Below are 22,911 nucleotides of genomic sequence, written 5' to 3'. Positions count from 1 at the left end.
CGATACATATTTAATAAAGTGACCTGATTTAAAAAATAAAAATATATGAATGTAAAAAATATTATAAATTATAAATACTCACTTTGAATTTAAGTATATAATATATAATATATATATATATATATACGAGTATATAATATTATCAATAGAATGACGAATATGAGAGTGAGATTTGCAATGTGAAAAAGGCGTGAAGAATCTTGCAGAGACCCAGAAATCCATTAGCATTGCACATATTTTTCGTATTTTCTGTTTTTAAAATTATTATAATTATAAACTATTGACGTTCACTGAGATTTTTGTGGGATCTGTTCGATTTAGGTAGGTAACTGAGCATAAGTGTTGATTGATGCATTTAACTAAAATAACTTAGGTATTAAACAATAATTTTGTATAATATTTATAATTTTTATATAAATTTGTAAATGATACAATTAATACATGCATCTCATTGTAGAGTTTTCCACTACACTACACCGTTACATCACTGATGACCAATACTGCTTCTAAACGGACTAAACGTATCACTATAATAGTAACTTTATATAAAATTATTTATATAACTATTGTTTATAACAAATCGTTATGAAATTAAAATAATTAAATTAAATAAAATTAATTTTAATTGTTCATGTACAACTTTGGTGGCTTATTTTGAAGTAAGCGATTGAAGATATAAATATTTCAATGATTCTTATAGTTTATGAACCATTTACAATTTCCAACAGATGTTAAATTAAAATCAATGAGGTCAATTTTACCCTTTAATTAAAAATCGGCCGATATATTTCACAAAACAATCTATTGTATGACATAGTATCAAATTTTTAAATTTAAATAAAAACAATATATTATATTTAAACTATACGAAAATTAAGTACAACATAAGAAATAAAAATATTTAATCAACTGTCCAAAATATCGTAATCGGTAATCATGTGCACAGTGCACACTATACATGTATAAATGCACAAGATTATTGTAAAATTACCCCATATTATGTTCTATAATTTTTATATTTTCCGTTATATCATTTGTAAGAATAATAAATTTAATTTATTGATAAGATTGTAATTTGCCCGGTGTTTAATTAAGATAAAGTTCTCGTACACCCCTTATGTTACTTTTTAAAGGTAAACACGTGTGGGAATTATATTTTTTTATTGTTGGATTTTTAAAAATTGTATTATAAAATGATTTAAATTTAAGGCAGAATAACAATAAGTATAATTAATAATAAAATGTAGTCTTAGCTAAATAACATAAAACTGTTCCATTTTATTATTTACCCGACTTAAAATTAGGATTTAGTTAAACGCCTAAACTTTTAACTAAATGCTTAGACAGATAGTAAATTCGCATAAAAATTAAAATTAAAATTCTTTGATTATTCATTTAGTAAAATTACCGCTTTGATTATATGCCTATTACATATATAATATATATATATGTATGTGTATGTATGTTTTGTTACTAACAAACAAATAATAACAATTTCAATATGATAATATTTTTAAATAAAAAAACAATATAATATGTTAAATTTAATATTGTATTTTATAAATCGACCATTAAATGCTAATATGAGTTTATAATGGATACCTATATATATATATATATATATATTACTTACAGAGTAATTCACCCCAAACATGCTTACCCTCATTTATTCTTCTAATAATGTATTTATTCAAAATCTGATTTTTTAATTTTTTAATACGCTGAGGGACCATGTTTTTATATACTTTCATGTTTGATGAATCATCTTATGTATATTAACACATTGTATGTAATATGTGAAGTATTTGGTAGAAAATGACAAATATCCTTGGGTCATAGGAATTTTGCCTATAGATGTAAACATCCATTAACAATGTTTAGATATTGTAATATTTTTATGATAACACCTTTCGTAAAGATAAATATGGTTATATGTTGTAATAATATGCTTATGTACCTATATTTTATTGGAGAAAAATAATGACATGCCCATGGTGGTGAATGGTGGGTGTTAGAACCCGAACCCCTCCCATCCTGGCTATGCCACTGAACATGTCAACAAAATAAAGCTATCGGAACTACGCAGAACCGTTGGAAAAATGCACTGTAATCGTTATTGGTTATTGCGTATCCGACGGTTTGTGGGTAGCTGCAATATTGAAGCGTAGTACCCTGCAGGGGATGGACGATCGAAGTCGGCACAATGATCGACATACGACAACAACGACGGCGGCGATGATGATGATAATAATAATAATAATAACTGATGATGAGGGTCGTCATCATCTTTATTCCCACGATGTGGAACGTCCGTTCCGATTTCTCAGAATCGACCACGGTATATATTTTGAGACCGACCCCGACGCCACCTAAGCGAAATGATCCGCGCCAAACTTTTGTGTCTACGTGTTGAATTATTTTAGATATTTTACAACAATAGTTCTCTTCGTCCGTATACAGGACACGCACTGTTCGATTTTAAAATAACAATTGTCTTATTATTATTATTTTAACACTTTTTTGGAACCTATTAAGTCATTAACTTATTGTGTATAATATTGTACATTCATAAGTTTATAACATACATAATACACGTGATTATTGTCAGATTGATGTCAAATAAACTTAATCGATCGATACTCATCCAGTACGGTTGTTGGTTGTACAAAATATTGTTTTTTTTTTTTTTATATATATAATTTGATATTTTTAGCACTTTTTCGGGTATACGTCTCGTCGTTCAGAGTATACCGTTATCATCATCGATATTAATACTACCTGTGGCGCAACGTGGGCAAGGTTTTCATCAGATCTTCCGTTACACATACATTTGTCATCTGTCACCGTGAATGCCATTTGTTTGTGGGTACCAAAACCTACATTGATTACTACGCATTTATCTCAATAATATATTATATTTATTGTTTAATCGTCTTTGATACGGCCCCACTTATGACGCAAAAGCAAAAAAACAAAGAAGCATATTAGACCAACAATGCTGCATTGTCTGTAATAAATAAAAAAAATTCGCATAACGTCGCTCAAAAGATCTAGACTAGAATCTAAACTTATTCATAGAAAATTGATATCGTCAGCGTAAACATTATACGTACGACGCGTCGTAACTGCTGTAAGTTGTCCGTAAGACAGAATTAATTTAATAGCTGCAACGTGCACACCCGCGTGGCTTAATCGCATACAATAATACAAAGGTAAATCCGCAAGGCTATGTGTTTACAGCACGTTGACGTCGTTTGTGAGTTTTTCATAATAGAGCTACTAGAAAAATACTATTTTATAGTGAAAATAAAACTTAAAGAACTACGTTAGAAAACAGGAAATTTCGTAAACAAAAATTAAACTCGTGGCAAAGTAAGACATTTTGCTCCGCACCAGACACCAGCCATAGAACATATTTTGCTTATTGCTTCTGTTGTAAAATCCGGAAAATATTATACACGTGTACCTTACCTAATACATAGTGCACATTACACATTAATAGTCTGTGAGTGTTATTCTACGTATGTTATTGCAATGGTGAATTACAAAAAAAAATAAATAAATAAATAATCACCGTATTTAAGCTAAACAAACAACCACACTAATCAATGTAATTGTAAATATAATTCTAGACTAATGACCTAACTATTGAAGCCTTTATACTTAGTAAAATGTTATTAAAAAATACAAGATTACAAAATAAATAGCTTTTTTTTATATATATCAAAATCAGAAAAACAATGAAACCATGTGCTAACAAAATTAAGTCTAACATAAATAAAATACATTTATACTGCAAAAAATAAAAAAATAAAAACGAAGAAAAAAATCACTATTTTGTATAATATATGTGTTGATTATACTTCATCACTAAAGTATATCACTGTAATGGTTGTGTTAATTTTAATTCAATGATAAATAATTGTATAAACCATAAGATGAAAAACGATTTTAAAAGGGTTTATCAGCTTATATTTCTAAAGAAATTGTATTATATATTTATATTGCTATTAGTTCTATATTTTTCTATAAGTAATACGATAGTTAGTACTTTAAACTATTTTTTGCCAAAAGGAAATATACACATATTATATAATATAATAATAATAATAATAATTACATTACCTATTTCATACAATATTACTAGCTATTAATAACTTAAAAGTCAATACTGACGCGTCTCTGAGTGGTATGAATAAGTCAGTAATATAAATTACTTAAAATGGACCTAAATATTTTTTTAATGTCATTTTTTATTGGCAATGGTGCAACATTCCAAATCCCTACAAATAATATTTTTTAAATCATAAAATAATAATTAATAATGTTTGAGAAAAAATCGATTTTACGATTGAATATCCAATTTGCCATAATTTTAACTTTAAACACTAAAAAAATTAATTAATTTATAAATAAAACATAATCTGAATTTACGTTCGACTTTTTTAAATCTAGTAATAACAACCTATAAGGGATTGTTTGCTCAATTTTCGAGCATCATATTTTTTTTATATATTTGTAGAAAAAAACACCCCAAAAAAATAAAAATTTCAAATCTATATAAATAGTTTTAAAAAACCAAAATAATGTATGTTAAAAATGATTTAAAAATGGAAATATCAATATTTGGTGAAGATTTCAAGTAGGCATTGTTCGCTTTTTAATTAGGTACAACAAAATAACAAAATCGAACCCGTTTTTACGTGTTCTTACGTTCATATTATTATTTATTCGTAATTTTGTATTAATTTTGGCTGATATTTAAGAAAAGTTCCATGAGTTCTTATAGTTTCGACTTTTAAAGCTCCAATTAAATGACAAAAAAAGAATTAATAATACACTACTTTAATTACCAATATATTCATCTGTCAGAATCTTAAATTTAAATTATAACGATGACGACATGTTACATTATAAAAAAAAAAAAATAGTGAGTTAATGTAAAAATCATCAAATGTAAAATTTAAAATTTTTGTAATTGTATCGTATATTTTTATGTTTTAATTTTTGTAGAATAAAAAAAAATTAGCGAACTTAACAAGGATTTAGGTACCTAATGAACCATTATTTAATTGATTTACAAACTTATATATTTCTCTTTTTGCATATAACTACTATTTGACTGATAATTTAAAAAAGTAAAATACATATAGGATACCAAAAACTCCAAATATCCTATAATTTATATGTCTCCGGAAAACAAATATCCGGTCTTAATATGGTCGAAGAAGAAACGTCTGTTTACCAATTCGGTGACAAGACTTCGATCACGGAAAAACAAATAATAAAATATACTCATTATACTTACAAAGTAATAGAGGATATAATTCGTTGACCGTTGTTAAACCCACCCAATGGCTGGTCGTATATTTTTCTGTCTGTACTCAGTTTTATATATACTAGTGTAGACTACAGACTCATAAATAAATGTATGTATATCGGATTCCTATAATTTAGTATATTTATGTGCGTATTATACAACCTGCGTAATTTGTATTTAATGCTGCGGATAATACTTGTCGTTGTATACGTAACAAGGTACACAATGATTTAGTAGGTAAACAATATTTATATTTACCTTTTGAATTTGTGTATAATCTGTTATCTACCCGAAATGAATTGTAATCTGTAAATTGTGATAAACAATTACAAGTTAATAGCCTTGTAATTATTAAAGCTGATGACATAATAATTAGAAAATAAAAATATTTATATTTAATTTAAAAATTAATTGTTAAATGGTTTAGATATCATTTCATGATAATTGTTATGTTCATTTTCCAATTAATCGATATCGATGCACATGATCATTTATAAAATCATAAAAATCTAACAGTAATGATCAAGATATAAACTTCGCAATAGCGTGCTAAAAAAAAAATGATTTGTCGTACCGATGAAAATTTTACATGTTTAGTCCTTTGTAATGCAGCTACATAGTCTATATAAATAAGTAATTTGTTTAATAATTATCGTCTACGATTAAATATATCAACATGACAACATATTAAGACATTATTTCATAAGAAAGTAGAAAATATAGAGGACACGACAAAAAATATTTTATGCGTAAATGGACAATCACTAATCATCGTGATGTACCATGCAGGTATCATTAATAATGTCAAGTAACTTACATAATATTATGATTGATTGGGTCTTAGGGTCTTACTGTTGTTTAATAATATAACATATTTTTGGTCGATTAATAATTAAAAACTTACCAGGAATTACTTATAGTATTTATAGTAGGAATTACTCACAATAAATATCACTGTTTGCAAAATGCTAGTTTGAATAATTCAATTTAAACATTAATAATATCACAATACTTACTATTAAATTAAGTTTAACTTATGCATTTTCAACAGTATGTATAATTAAAATTAAAAATAATTTATACATTGTCAAATATTTACGGTATAACTCACAATTTGGTTAAATTGTAAAAATATTATAATATTTTAATTGCCTAAAAATAATTTCTTATAAACTATTTAAAAATAATATTTTTTCAGATATCAAACGAAGTTAAATAATTATAAATCTTTTTCGATGTATTTGATTGTGTAGCTTATCGTGTAAAAATACATTCTACTTAAAATTTAAATATAATATTCCAATACAAATTAAATATTCAAATGTACCGAAACAGTTTATTTGATTTTCATATAAAAATAGTGACTTGCCTACTGAGTAAAAAATGATAGTATTTTATTATCATAAAATATATTATTATTATTATTATTATTATAATCGTATTTATTTTAGGTAAAAAATTAAAAGTACCAACGTAAGTAATAATGTCAATTACACCATAAAGGTTCAATAAACAACGAATACATTCACAATTATTATCAACGTATAATTATACCGGTTTTATTTTTTATGTCTTGTGTCAGATGAAAAGACGAGAATTCTATTAATCCAAAACTAGCGTGCGTTACGATATGAATACTGAAAGGTGTAAAAGAATTTGACAAGTAGCCAAGTTATTAATATATTATAAGTATGCCTATAAATCTTGTGCCATTGAAAGGTACATCAATACTCATGCGTTTCCTCTTTGATGAAAAGTTTCCAGAAAACGACCAAGTGACGAATAATTGTACATAAGTACGCTGTTCTTACTACGTAACAAGTATATTCATAAGTGGCAAACAATAATAACTGAAGTATGCCAGTCATGGGAACCCCAAGTATATCAATATCATAGTGTTATATCAACTATCAAGTACTTAAATTATATAGAGAATAGAAATATTTAATAGGACTCTTTTGGACGGCATATGATTGTGGTACTACGGAATTCGACTAAACATAAAGTACATGTATTCTATCGATAATCAATGTCGTTATTTGACATATCTCGTGTAGGTGGTGTGTGTGTGTGTGTGTGTACGCCATGTCACTCTGCGAGTAGGACGTTTTTTCGAATGCTTCACCAGCTGAACGACGGCGTTTGACGACACTTATTCTCGATCCGCGCAAGATTGAGAAACGTTTTTATTTTCGACGTTACATCCGAGAAACGGCCGGGAACCGATCGGATGGCAGTCCGCGAGGGTGTGAGGTGTATGACCGGAGAACTGGAGAAGAAAACGCAGTTCCTGTAAATCGGTAGTCGGTAAAAATAACGTACCGGGCAGTCGCGGTGGCGAAACGGACCAAATTAAATACTGTATAACAGCGTACTGCGGGGGACTGAAAAGGAGGCGGAAAAAATGTCTCAAAAACATATTTTCAGAACGCAGTTTGTATTCCGTGGGAAGGTCTGCGGAAGGCGAGACTGGACCTCGACCACCGCGGGGATAATATATTATTATTATTATTATTATCATCATCATCATCTCTTTCGCCGAAAAATAATTCGAAACGCGCGCTCGGACACATCGCACACACACACACACACACACACGCGCGCGCGCGCGCCCGCTGAGGACGCGTATGTCCCCTTGGTCCGCGCATCCAAAGGGAGAGTCTGCGATGCGCGACGGAGACAACGATCTATTGTCGCGCGCATCCCATTATTACAATAATAACATGTATATGCGATCCTCCGCCGTCTAGACGATTAAATGGTATTTTTCGCCTTTTTATTTTCGTACCGATCGTACCGCGTTTATACGTCGGATACGCGCACCACACGTGTTCCGCTTGCTCATTACATATATATATATATATATGTGTGTGTGCGTGTGCGTGTGTGTATAAAAATGCGTGTAAAAGATTCCGTATTGTTGTACACGCGCACGCGCATGAGCGCAACAAACATGCACATTATAACACATTTATTATCAAATGTATTTGTGTGCGTATACAAATATAAATCCGATCGGTCTGCGCCGGGGCCGAGGCACGCCGACCGTCGACAGACGCGTTATTCGCGAACACCCCGAAAATTCCAAACGTTTATAATAATAATAATATTGTTATTATTATTATTATTATTATTATTGTGCAGACCGGCACGCCGTCGCCGCTGCCGCGTAGTGTTGTCGTTATAATAGCGCCCGCCAGACAGACAGACAGACAGACAGACAGAGACGACAGTGGCAGAGCGAGCGAGAGGAGTGGCGCGCAGACGGAGATAATAATAATTCGTCATATGTACGATATATCACACACACACACACATATATATATACATTATTATTATGCAGTGGCGGTTTCCATATTTATCCGAAAAACCTTTTTAGTTTTCGCGGCCGCGCGCATTGTGTGAAAACGTTTGCTGTGCGTGGCCACAATGAACGTCGTCCGTGCGGTATGCGCCACGCCGTTACCGAGAAATCGAAAATTCTCGGAAACGGCCTGCACGTACCTGCAGCCTGCAGACGCCACTGCACCGACGCAGCGACATCAGATGCGCCGAAATCATAATTAATGACGAGTCGCGTCGGCAGTGGCGGCGGAGGTGGCGGCGGCGACGGCGGCGGCGGCGACCACCTTCGGAGAAATACGTTTTCATCTCGTCCGGCACCTCCCCGCGGTGTACATAATATAATAATAATAATAATAATAATAATAATAATAATAACACGTACGATATAATAATGCGCACAAACCCGCCGGCGGCGCTGTACCGGTCGGCTGTCACGACGGCCGTTTAGTGAATGTTGTGATCCCTTTCATTTATAATAATATTTATTGTTATTGTCTTTTTCACGTTTTTCCGCCCTCCATTCACGGAAAGCGAAATAACAGAGGAAAAAAAACATATATATACACTCGCACGCGGTGCTCATTGTTGTATTACACATCACAGTCGGCGGCGGCGGCGGCGTGCCGCGCATACCGTCGCACGCATACACGGCAATACACAATAATACACCTATACATGCGCGCGATACGCGTATATTATGTGGGTACGCACACGCTCATTGACGGCGGAAACGCTCAAGGTTGGCCCCGCGCACGAGACTAGGTCGAAACCCGAAATAATAATATTATAATGTGCCCTGGCGTTTTTAAATAATGGATGTAACGCGCGCGAATATTACCATCGTTTCCGGCTTCGGAAATAAAACAACGCGCTCGGCTCACGTAACTATAATATTATTATAATAATATAATATACGTATCATGTCGCGCGTAATGTGGATTTCCGTTCGATTGCAATCGGTTTTCGTTTTTTTTTTTCTTCTCTCCCCGTCGTTTTCTGTTCGCCGTCTCAATGGCGGGTACGATATCACTATTATATATAATGTGTATATTACGAGCGTACATTCAATAATATATTACGGAACAGGTCGCCATGCGCGAAAATAGTCGTCAAAAATATTCAAATTCAATTCACGCGCGTTATCGTGACCATATAATACACTACATATTATTATAATGAAAAATTAAATTGCCAATACCCGAAACCGGGTTTAATGTACAGACGACGTCCGTCGACAAACAGTAAATACTATTACTATATTAACCATTCAAAATGTCCACGTTCTATTAATGATAATCCAACCGACGGACCGTATAATATATTTTTATCTTATCGTACTATAATGTACCTACGGTAAAAAAATTTCATTCATAAAACCCGTGCGTGGTTCATTAGCATAAAAATGCGTGTGTCTATAGTACGGCACCGTGTTGGCCACAAAATCGACACCGAATTCATTCAAATCTCCCGCAATGACGTCATTGGCGTGAGTGTTTTCGGCGTCCGAGTTATTTTCGACGCCAAATCGATGCACACACGCGTCAAATACGAAACCGACGGTAAACCACGTCTTGTCCGGTTCGAATGCTCAGTCGAATAATTCTCATGATAAATTTATTTATTTATTTCCACTACAGTGTATATGTAATTGTTGTGGAATACACGCTACGCGTAGACTGATGTAAAAGTCCTTTACATCTTTTTTTTTTTTGTTACATAATGCGTAAATGCTGAATAGGAATATAAATATTTAATATGAAAATTCCCGCAATCTAAAATAACCGGCAAATAAAATGATTCGAAATGTTTGTCTTAGTGTAGTTCGTAGCACCTTCTTACCTAAAACAATATACCTAAAAATAGATGTTTATTTATAACACGAATTTGCGTAATGATTTATTGCCGAAAAATGGGAAAGTTTGTTTACGAAATTGAAAATTTAATTTAATTTAATTCTAACCTACCGAACTTTCCAACCTAACAACAATATCGCACACGCCATCATGTCAATTTCATCCTTCATTCAATCGCCTCTACTCCTTAATAGTTTATCAATAATAATCACCATTGTGGCGAACGGCTCAACGCTCTAAATTATATTACTTTTTATTTCATTCGATGTTTGCCCATCATCAAAACCCACTAATACTAATTAATAATAAACTAACATAAACTATCCTCCTGCTCAAACCTTGATAACCGCCAGAGACATTTAAAATGGCCCACAGAAACCTAGGTACTTACCTACTATTTTAATTAGTCGGATAGAATTATTGAATAATTTCCTAATTATTTTTATTTAATCGTTTATTTATATGCAATCGAAAACTATTTATTTTAATCTTTTATGAATTGCTTGTTGTTAGATTCATACAAATATTTTATATTAAACTATTCGTTAATAATCAAAAAGTATAGCAATTTTTCAAGTAATTTCTAACCACTTGATTATGTTTTTACTTTGTATCTTTAATCCAATTTGCATTACACGCAGAATGCAGAATTTTTTTTTATAAAAGTCATAAAAATAAAAGATAAATAAAATAATATTTATATAGCATACAACAATTGTTTTGAATTTTTAAGATTATCAACAGATATTTGAAAAAATAGTTATCTTATTTTTACACAATAAAGAGAAGTTTATTATTTTTTACCTGTACTATTTTGATATAAGGTGTTGTGAACTAGTAAGATACTCTTTGATTGTTAAATTCTACGAAATTGTTACTTTTGTACACTCAATTATTTAGATCCCTAAAAGCAATAACATTTTTATTATATAGTTAGTATACGATCATCATTCATTTACTCGTCAAGTAGTACTATAATAATTACGTAATTATATCAACTACCTGCTTAAGATGATAATAGCGCAATATATATTTTATCTCTCAGACCTACGCGCAGTAAAGATAAACCACATTCAAGTTAAATCATTTTTTTTATGATTTTTGAATTCTCCAAGAAAAAAATAAATAACGTATTACAAAAATTAAAGAGAATAATATTTTTGAGGGTCATATTTTTATTATTATTTGTTGTCATATTCGATTAAAAAATACGAAAAAATGTGTACATTTAAATGGATATCGTATAGTAGTTTTGGGACAATACGTATTGAAACAAATCAATTCATTACAATATTTTCAAATGTATTATTTTTTATGATTTTTATACCAAATAGGTGATTCTATTCAAAGCTTATCTAAAAAAAAAATCAGAATTATATTTTGCGTGAATGCGTTTTGTAGATGTTGCGGATAGACTAGAGAGAGAAATCAAACTGATAAATAAATAAAAATAAATAAATGCACAGATATTGTCTTAATTGATATAATTTTACAAAATATTAATCCTTAAATCAAGGTTGGTACTATCTTAACATCGCTTAATGATTTTGACGTAATATCATGTATTACGTCATAATAAGATAATTTAAAATTTGAATAGTTATAATCATAAATGTATAATATATCATGACATATTAAAAAACATTTTTAAAACATCAGTAGGTATAGACAGGTTTTTTTAAGGGATATTTAAAAGAAATTCATTAAATCGTATTATGTTTTACAGAAAAATACTATAATATTTTGGATTGATGTTTTTAAAACTTATATGATGTATCAAATAATATATTATATATTATTGTATTTGTATACGCGTAAACATAGGGCGTTTACAAATTAGGAATATTTTAATATATTCCTCTTCGTCTATTCTTATTAGGTGATACCTATGCTTATATTTATAAATACAATATTTTTTTTGTTTATTAAATTTCATTATTGATTTGGTAAAACTGAAACTCAAAAAATATACATATTTATGTATACCTATTTAATGAATGAATATAATATTAAAATTATAACTTGTTTATGCCGATTGAAATCTATAATACTTTACCTGTAACATGTTTAGTATAAAATGTAATAATTATTCAATATAATATTTTAATTTATATCATAATAAATTTTTTTAATTTGTCACCTGTAAGTTAAACAATTGCATAGGTATTTATTACTAATACAATTTCTTGAAATTTCACGGTATTCAAAATATTGTATTTTATCAGTGTAGATAAAAATAATAAAAACTAGTCACGATTCATTTTTAATTCTGTATTTGAATTAAATAGAAATATAACGTAACAGCTTCTCGAAACATTGACCATTGCAGCAATTGCAAGCTTAACGTTTAACCTACGTACAGCTATGCAGGAACATAAAATACATATTTTATTCAAGCATATTATGTATTAAGTTAGTATGATTATCTACGTTTAAGCAATTATTTCTTATTAGTGATTATGCTGTTGAAACCTACTAAGATCGTTTGTTATTTTATTAATTTTATCGATCTTTTTAAACAAGAAAACATGTAACATATTTTCATTACAATGAAATTCGATTTATTAATAATGGACGTTTAGGTACTTTTAATTTTTTTTTCTATGCTACTAATTAAGTTATACACATAAATGCAATAGTTACAGCTATATTATCAACTTTCCTATTAGTAACTGTGTTTTTTATGTATAGTTTGAACTATCTAGGTCGCTAATTGCTAGGTAGTCTCATAATTCGTATGCAATATTATTTTAATCGTTTAAATATGTATGATTTTATATTATATATTTTCCATATTCGCAGAGGCGGTCAGAAGTAAAAGCAAATACAAATATAATAACCCAAAGAACGTGAATGAATACTGAAAATGTTATTACTTAAATAGTTATGCGTGATGAATTTCAGACGGAGGGCGCACTCATAAAATAATAATATGATTTAAACTCCACTAGACTACCTATAATGCATGGTATACGTGTTATTATTTAACGCACCGTGACCGGTATTTCATTGAAACTGAATTGAAGAAGACGAAACTCTACACCCGCTCTTCATCCTTTTGCCGACGTGTGTATATTGTTGTTTTCGCGTGACAATACGTGATACACATTATACATTATAATATAAATTATGTCTCGCCAATAATAATAATAATAACAACATTATTATAATAATATATTATTGTCCTCCTTGCGTGTCTGGTGTCTCGTCGCCCGGTATCCAAGCGTCTGGTCGAATAATCGGGAGGAATTTTTTTCGAAACCATCTCGAAACCGCCAACTCGATAAGAACACGGCAGCGACAGTGGCGGCATGTGGTCTACTCTGACGGGTGGGTGAATGAAGCGCGGTGGGCACGATGTGCTGGAGACTCGGAGTCGTCGTCACCACCGCCGCCGCCGCCGTCGCACCGATTAATTATCAAAAAACAAGGTATTTGCCTTATCAGCAAAACGCACACAATATATAACGTTGAGAAAATACAACATCACATAATACCACATATCGTTGTACCTAATTGTATACATTTGTATACAATTATACACTGCAGTTGGTAAGGTGGTATAGCACCTACCCTGCGACTGATAACTTACGATGGACACATTTCGTAAAATAATGTTTATAGTTTAGACAACAAATCTTAGCGTGTTCCAAACGTTATATTTATTCATTTTATTTTAAAATCAAACGCATTGAGTGCCTAATGCAATTTATTAATTCATATGATATGCTATGACAACATTCAATTATATATCTAACATATTATGGTTTCGTAGCGTTGGTATAGACTTAGATACTGAGACCAAACCATAGAATCTTTTCAAAAAACGTGAAATTTTACTATTTTTCTTATTTAACTTTCTTTTAAGGTCTGAAATCTTTCGATTTTTGAGAGTTGTTTTAATTTAAATAATTCGTATAATAAAAAAAAGAACTAGAAGTAACAAAAAGTAGACTTGGATCGTTGACTCGTTTTTATTTTGAAATTAATTTTAAATGACAATTTACGCGATTTAACTTCATTAAATATCTAAAAAATACATAAAAAGATGCATATATCTTTTTTACTTTTATTTTACTGATATACGACCTACATTGACACCTATACAAATACGTATGTATGTTCCTAGTATAAATGTATTAATTTTTGATTTTAGAAAATGAAATAAGCTACATATTGTATACTACCTGTAAAATAATCAAAAACACAATCACTGAAATCTTGTGAATAATGTCAAACTTTACCTTTACTAAAAATTTGAACATTATTGTACCAAAGTTGCACGCAACTCGGTGAATGATTAAAATTGAATCTACCGAGTGGGTTAGCTTTCAAAAAAATTTTAAAATATGTATATCAATAGCTATCGATATGATTATAATAATAATATATAGGTGACAGCATAGCAGTAAAGATAAAGACGCAATATCGGCTAGACGGAAGTAGTAGAAGATAGAGATGAAGAAGACCACGAAGGAGAAGAAGAGGAGGAGGAGAAAAAGAGAAGGAAAATAAGAAGAGGAAGAAGAGGAGACGCAGAAAGAAATCAAGTAAAAAGAAGAAGGAAGCGTGGCGTGGCGTGGCGCGTAGGTATACGTGACGTACAGACGCGCGCCGCCGGGTCCAAGGGTGGTGGTGTGACGGTGGCGGGGGCGGCGGCGCGGTGTATAAATGTAAACACTAAACACACGGATTTTACACACGCACGCCAATGCTCTCGCGCTCACGGGGTACACAACCCAGCCGCCACACTCACGCGTCTTCTAACGACGACTACAACGACGACGCGAAGCGCCAGAACGACGTCAAGTGCCAGAACGACGTGTGCAATCGCCTAAGCCGCACGGACAGCAACACATTAACCACTACAATAAAACATTAGTGTTTGTGTTTTTTTCCGTATTTTTCCGATTCGATTCAATCGCGTCTTCGTTTAACGGTGCGCGCTTAGCTACCCCGAGCCCTAAGGTCCCTCGAGACTTTGCCGCACGATTTTTTCGCAGACAACAAATTGCACGGTCTCCTGGTACACAATTCTCTATCACTTTTTCTCACAATCTCGCCTGCACGCGCATTGCTTCAGTAGACGATTCTAGTGATATTTCGATAATATTTTTTATTGTCCAGCGACACAAATTAAAACCACTACACGTAAAAATGATGCTGACACCGCGGTTACTATTCGCCATGGCCGTACTGTGGGTGGTTACTGTCACGGTACAGTCCCGGCCCACCGTCGATTCCGAGGAAACGGAACAAGACGAGTCTGATGAAATTCCAAGCAACCCCACGGTCCTGATGGTGCCGAACCGCATACTCGCCGACCCCGATTCGTCGTTTGGCAAGATGTTGCGCGATCGATTGCGTACCATGTCCGATAAAGACTTGACCGTCCTGCAATCGAATATGCAGACCGCAATCAAAACCGATCCCAACGACGACGATATGATGATGGGGGATATGCCGTCGGCGGACGATCCGCAGGACTCGTCATCACCGGCCTCCCCGCTCGGACTAGTCACAGTGACGCCGGACATGGATTACACTGACGATATATTGCGCAGACAAAGGTAATATATTATAATAACACGGTTGTATAAAAATTTAGTTACGCATAAAAATACGGCAGGTTATACGGGGGTAGTTTCACACGTGGTTCACGCACGTGGTTCACAATTCTAAATATTTATTATAGTTACTGTGGGTTCGTACATTAAAATCGTTGCAGCTTTTGCAGTTATAATATGATTACGACAAGATTTATATTGCCCTTATACACCGAGTACTGGATTTAGGGGTAACGTAGGGGGTGCTTAGTACTCAATATTTTTTTAAAATATAAAGTCTCCAACATAATAAGAAGTCCCACCTTGGACCTACATCCAACTCTGTCAATTTATTTCCATGAAACATTTTATTCACGATCGCCCGACCGCCTATATATCGTATTCTATGAATAGAATATTATAACTATATTCACGACCCAAATCCCACGTGTATATTCACTTTAGGTGGGTTAATTTTATTATTATAGTTAATATATTTATTGGCGTATTACCAGTGTACCGCCACAACACCCTTGACAAAAAAAAATTTAGTGCATCTGTCATTTTGATGAATCAAACTCAATTTAAGGTGACGGCTTACGTTTGTTTAAAATATTGTGTTTGCGTAATTTAAAAAAAAAAAACTGAAACGAAGCCGAGAATGTACACGACTTAGTTTCGGTTTGCCGCAAACACACTGAGTTTGATCTACGTGGGCCCATATGTACATCGGACACACTAAATTTAGAGCGAAACCTCTCTGGGCGTGTCCAGACAATCGTGTGAAAAAAAAAAAACATGAACTTAATTCGATAGGAGTAAAAAAAAATGTATAAAAGGAAAATGCGCATAATATATATAATATATACATAAATAAACGTTGGACAGTCAACAAAAATGAATCACATTTGTGTACTTATATCACTCCAAGGCAAACAAACCTTATATTTCTTTTAAAATAACGTAATTTTCCTAAGTGCGATTAACTTGTTCTAAATTCATAGAAAGGTTACCTTCCAGAACATCATATTAGTTCCTAAAAATAAAATTAAATAAAAATATTTTATTATCTACATTAAATAGAAAATTGTAATTGGTAATCCTCTGAAGAAATATCATATATAGAAATAGTATAAATAAAACAGTAATTCAAATTCGAAAATTTATAGAGTTTGGGTAATTGTAGAGACTTAAAATGTTTACTATATTATCATCTATATTTTACGTTATTATTCATTTAATATAATATGCTCTACAATCTGCATAAATTTAGTTAACAATCTACCAATATTTTAAGACTTATATTTTACAATTCTAAAATATGTGAATGCCATTAATTATAAAATTAAATATTTAATACACATAGAAAATATGTTTTTATATTAGCTACTTATCATAATTATTAATGATTTATAAAACTTTATTAAATAGAAAAATTGTACAATCGATGCAACACAATATTTAATACAATATAATATTGTACCTACATCTAATTCAATACGTACTTAGAATACGAATCAATTATGTTTCAAAATGATTGTTTCGTTTTTGTTTCAAAATCATAATATTATATAAGTTACTTACATAGGTATCTAATTACACATAATTTCCATAAAAATTTAAGATATCCTTATATAAGAGAGATTATAATCAAAATAACTACGAAAATCAAATGTATACTGACTGTTAAAATTATTCTTATTCACCTTTTTATGAAGCTTTGTAATAATTATTTATAAAATGTTTTTATTTAGGAAATGTGTCTTTTTATTTTATTGTTTGTAAGTACACAATACTTTTAGTATATGAAGGATAATAAAAGCTCAACTGGGTGCTAAACACATACATAAATATAATATGTATCAACCAAAATAAAATGGATTATGTAATTGTAATTTACATGGAAACTCGTAAATTAATTCTACCTAAAACATCCGGATCAGCAACGTTGTTATTTTTAAGTTTGTGCATTATTCATAAATAATTGAATGTCTGGTTGATACCCGAAATCGATTTCCGTTACAACACAATCTAATGGAATATCTAATTTACCGATTTCAAAATCATAAGATGCCAGAATATATTCAAATTTTATAGTTATTCAAAAAAAAAAAAAACTGTATAGTAATTATTATTACTAGAAGAATAAAAAGTATTAATGTATTATTAAAATAATTATATACCTATTTTCAAGTTGAATATGTTAAATAAATATTATAAGAGCATAGAATAGCTAATTAAATGCATAAGCAATAGGTGTAATGTAAAAAATTATCCACTATTTAAATACACGGAAAAAAGTAGTAATTATAAATTTGAATGGATAATTTAAAGTTGTTAAATAAAAATCCATCTTAAGCAAAATTAATTTTTATTTTTATTTTTTAATGAGACCCCAGACGCTCTCTAAATTACAAAATGTTGGGTGTATGTACACTGAACAGTGTACACCATATAGTTAATGTTTGACGATTACGCGTGTATACGATTTAATTTTTTTTTTTCGTCTCGGCTTCTTAATTTATTCGTCTGGACCATTATGTTTTTATTTATTTTGAACCGAAATTTAGGGGGAAATGCACTTGACGACTGCATTTCCAGACAGATTTTAATGCGTCTGCTCGGACGTTTTTTAAACGATTACAGGTTTTGTTGGTTTCGGTTTTTATTTTTCGTTTTTGGTTTCGTTTGTGACCCGGTTAATAAATCGAGACAAAAAATAAAAATAAAAAAAAACAAAAACCTAAAGTACACGCAAGTAAAGAGGTGCATTTACAATAAATCTGACTAGTTCTCTTGGCCGGTAATTGCGCGACGATCTCGGTTTAATGGGATCCGTCTACATCACGGTCTCCGGCCTTGGTTTACCAGACGGAGCTTAAAACGTGACCATTAATATTTCATATCTGATTTATATTTGCTCGTGGAGATTAATAATTTTTCGCGTCGTACCGTACTTACACTGTTAAAATATTTGGGGTTGGGAATTATCATAACCAAAATGTATATTTTATCGTCCACATAAAACTTGAATTTATTTTTAATTTGATCGCTCATACTCCAATGAACTTTGTTTATTCACAGCCCCGAGTCTGAAGATCCCGATGCCAGGTATGTTGATTCATCAACGTCGTAAGTGTGCGTGTGTTTGTGATAATATTTCTCCTCTAACCTAATGTTTTGTATTTACTATTATCAACCGTAGCTAGTGTACCATTATTGTTATTATTGTTATTAACACGTATTAATTGTACCCGTAATATATTATCATTTTTGTTGTTGTTATTATTGTTGCTGTTGTTTTTATTTTATCGATTATATAAAACTAAACACTGTTTAATACATATTCCGTTTTTGTTATTGTAGTGACAAAAATCTCAGAATTCAAACTATTCACGACCAGATGATAAAGTTTATGGGGAGGAACGCCCAAATACTCTCGCCAAGTCCAATGATAAAGACAGGTCCAAGTTCAATAATACCTATTCAACAAAGAGATGCCATAAGAATATTTTACGACAACTTAAATAATTTTCCAACTTATCCTTCTGATACGTTTACTGAAAAAACTCAAAGCTTTTATCCTACTTGTAAGTTAAAATTTGTAATTTGGTATCATAAACCATCACAGTATGACATGTGATATTATATTTTGGGATTTTAATTATACGCAGGTGACTTGCCAAAGCACACAAATGAGGGCGTTTGGAATACAAAGGAATCAATGAATTTAATGTTTAACATTACTTTACCCAAGTCATCTAAGGGTATCTCAATCAACGTAAATATGGCTAGACTCAGGCTATACAAACAATTCGTATCTTGTTATTCACAATCGAGTAATGAGGTATGTACTAGTACATATGACTATTATTTTATAATTTAGTGTTTAATTTTTTCAATCTATTTATCTATAGACCGATGATTCGCAAGCATGTCCACCAACATTTTATGTAGAAACTATAAAACAATCCAACTCTAATTTATCTACAGCTGGTGTAGTACCGCTAATATTGGACGAAAGACAAATTCGTGTATCAATTTACGCGTACACCAGATCACTTAAGAGAAAAAGAGGTAAAACATTTAAATGAGTATTTTTTATTTACTTTTAACCTAACAAAATGTATTCCTTAACAGTAAAGAGGAAGTTATTGGATAGCCGTATGGTTCCATACTACAGTGAGAAATGGACAGAATGGAACATTCGTAATGCAGTAAAGGCTTGGCACAGGAACCCAGGTCGTAATTACGGAATCAGTGTTGAAGTGGAAGATGAAGATGGTAACTTGTTGCCAGTCAGCAAATTTTTCAGACCCATGAATTGCTCAGGAGACGCGCAAATAAGTAATAATTTATTTATTTTTCAATTATAAAAATTATTAGCAAATAAAAAAAAATATATAATATTAATTATATAATACGCATTCTGCTATTAAAATTGTTAGTGAATACAATATATATGTATATATTTATACAAGGATTAAACTAATTTCCTCAGTCAATTTTTATTTTTCAAAAAAATATATAAAGTTTTATATCTTTAAGTAGTTAGAAATATTTTATACCTTTACAAAAAAAAAAAACAAAACATAATTTTTACCATGGCAATTTTAGATTATGTGTTAAAGCAATCGTTACGACAATGAGCCATGATAAACTATTGTATTTCAAATCATTGTATAAGTAAAGTATATGAAAATTCGTGTAAGAAAACGAATAATTGTGCTCATTGTGTTAGTTAAAACTGTACACCTCGTACACATCCATAATTTTATGATAATCGCATTCACTGTGATCGCGTCTTATCTATGTCATTTATTTAATGATCGTTTTCTGAAATGTTACAGTGACCCCGAAGCCGGTTCCTGGATTCATAATGGAGGCAATGCACAACGGTTACCAGGCCGTTACAACCAACAACAGTAACACCAACGCGGCCGACGCTTTAGCATTTAGCTTCAACATGCACCGGTATCCAATAATGGACGTTACCACGGTAGAAGTGCCAGAATCGGAAGTGAACAACGCTATGCTTTACCAGTACGCGAAGAACGCGTTCGAACAGGTGGGCGGTAGTAGCGCGGCATCGGCGTCCTACTTACCGACGGGGCAGGAAGACCAGCACCGGCTCCGGCACGGTAGTCGGCAGCACCGTAACAACGGCACCGTACCCGGAGGTCTATCCAGGGACGGCCACGAGCTCCGCGATCAGATCATCATGCAAGGCGTAATCCAACGGAACGCGCAGCACAGACCAACAACCACGGAGATCCCGGACTATAGATAATTCTGATGGAGTAAGACGACCAACAACCGCGGACACGTCGAATCATAATAAAATATATTATACGTGTGCACAGTGTGTTTTTAAAACATCTATTTTAGGATCGTCGGTGCAAATAAGATGATAGCTAGCTTGGGTAAATTGTATCCACCCTTCCAAACAAGCAATTATTTAACAATAATCTTAAACCGCCTCTCATCCCGATATTATAGTAAATTGCGTTATTTTAATTTAATTTTAATGCTTTATTTGATTAAAAGTAAATTTATAATGCCCAAATACTACACCAACAGTCAAATAACTTAATTCCGGCTAACGATTGACAAAATTATTCTGTATCCATGTATAACACAGTGTAGTATAAATACCAGAATGATACGGTAGTACGTGCGATGTCACTTTTCTGCGCGCCAAAACCATTCATTAATACATTAATACATCGATTAAGCTGCCACAAGATCAATAATTTATAGGTATAAATAACACATCTTCGATCCGTGTCCGTATACGACAAATAAACACACACACACACACACACACACATTTCTTTTTCACGTGACATAAACACTTCAAACCCGATTATAGTTTTTTTTTTTAATGTTATATACTATATATATATATATTATTATATTGTTGAGGTGGAGGGACATACTATTATATATTAATGTATGTACATACGTGTACGTATAGTGTGTCGATTGAAAAATAGATTTAGTATTACTTTAATTTATATTATTATTATTATTATTTTTTTTTTTTACTACTATTATTCTACTAACTCTATGTAAAATGTTCCTATAGTTTTTATAATAATTAGCGACGACCAATGTAAAATCAGTTGTCTTAATTTCGTAGCCGTTCTATATCAACACATTACCTATTTAATTCGTTAAAACCATGACCCGCCATCAGTGAAATAGAAATATCGCTTTTTAAAAAAAACAATACAATGACAATAATAAAAATTAATAACCCCCCACACCGTTGACATTGTTGTAATACTTCGTACCTCGATCGTACACACTATTCGTTAGGTACCTACATATTATTAAATTATTCGAGTTTTAGTAACTTATTACATTTTGTTAAAATATTAATTTATTTCATACAGACTAAACGACGTGCGACTTTTTCTTTTTTTTTTTATGAATAATAGGTATTTATTATATTATTTACTGGTACCACTAGGTACTCTTAATTACGTGTTATGTTTGTTAATGCGCAATATATTATTCATCTCATCTAGAGCGATGTCTGTGGACATTCGAATACTATATTAACCGCACACTTTTATCAATAACATGTTTCACCTATTAATTTATTTATTAGTCCTAAGTTTTTTTTATTTTTGTCTTTTTTAAAATAGCTTTCATGACGAACACATTCGTAATGTGTTTAGACATAATGCTTCCTAACAATGTACCCTTTTACATGTAAATAATCGCTGTACTTTGTTTTATTTATATATATATATAGATTTATCGTATATTATGTGTGTATGTTTTTTAATTTTTTTTTTTAAATATATTATAATATAATTATTACTGTAAACGAATAGCG

At 31.3% G+C, this 22,911-nt stretch overlaps 1 protein-coding gene across 2 annotated transcripts; it reads left to right on the top strand.

The window, feature by feature from the left end:
• The first annotated feature begins 15,233 nt into the window (after positions 1 to 15,233).
• LOC113551344 lies at positions 15,234 to 22,906 on the top strand. 2 transcript variants are annotated; one of them, XM_026953535.1, is made up of 7 exons: positions 15,234 to 16,088; positions 19,149 to 19,175; positions 19,431 to 19,654; positions 19,739 to 19,911; positions 19,982 to 20,141; positions 20,205 to 20,411; positions 20,915 to 22,906. In XM_026953535.1, the coding sequence occupies exons 1-7, from the start codon at positions 15,676 to 15,678 to the stop codon at positions 21,352 to 21,354; spliced, it is 1,644 nt and encodes a 547-aa protein (XP_026809336.1). In that variant the 5' UTR covers positions 15,234 to 15,675; the 3' UTR covers positions 21,355 to 22,906. The 2 variants fall into 2 exon arrangements, with proteins under 2 accessions (XP_026809336.1, XP_026809338.1); XM_026953537.1 differs by lacking the exon at positions 19,149 to 19,175.
• The last annotated feature ends 5 nt before the right edge of the window (positions 22,907 to 22,911 follow it).

Source organism: Rhopalosiphum maidis, chromosome 2 (assembly GCF_003676215.2).
Source record: "Rhopalosiphum maidis isolate BTI-1 chromosome 2, ASM367621v3, whole genome shotgun sequence".
Classification (NCBI taxonomy): Eukaryota; Metazoa; Arthropoda; class Insecta; order Hemiptera; family Aphididae; genus Rhopalosiphum; species Rhopalosiphum maidis.
The sequence above is the reverse complement of the archived record's forward strand: the minus strand, read 5'-3'. Positions and strand labels throughout refer to the sequence as shown.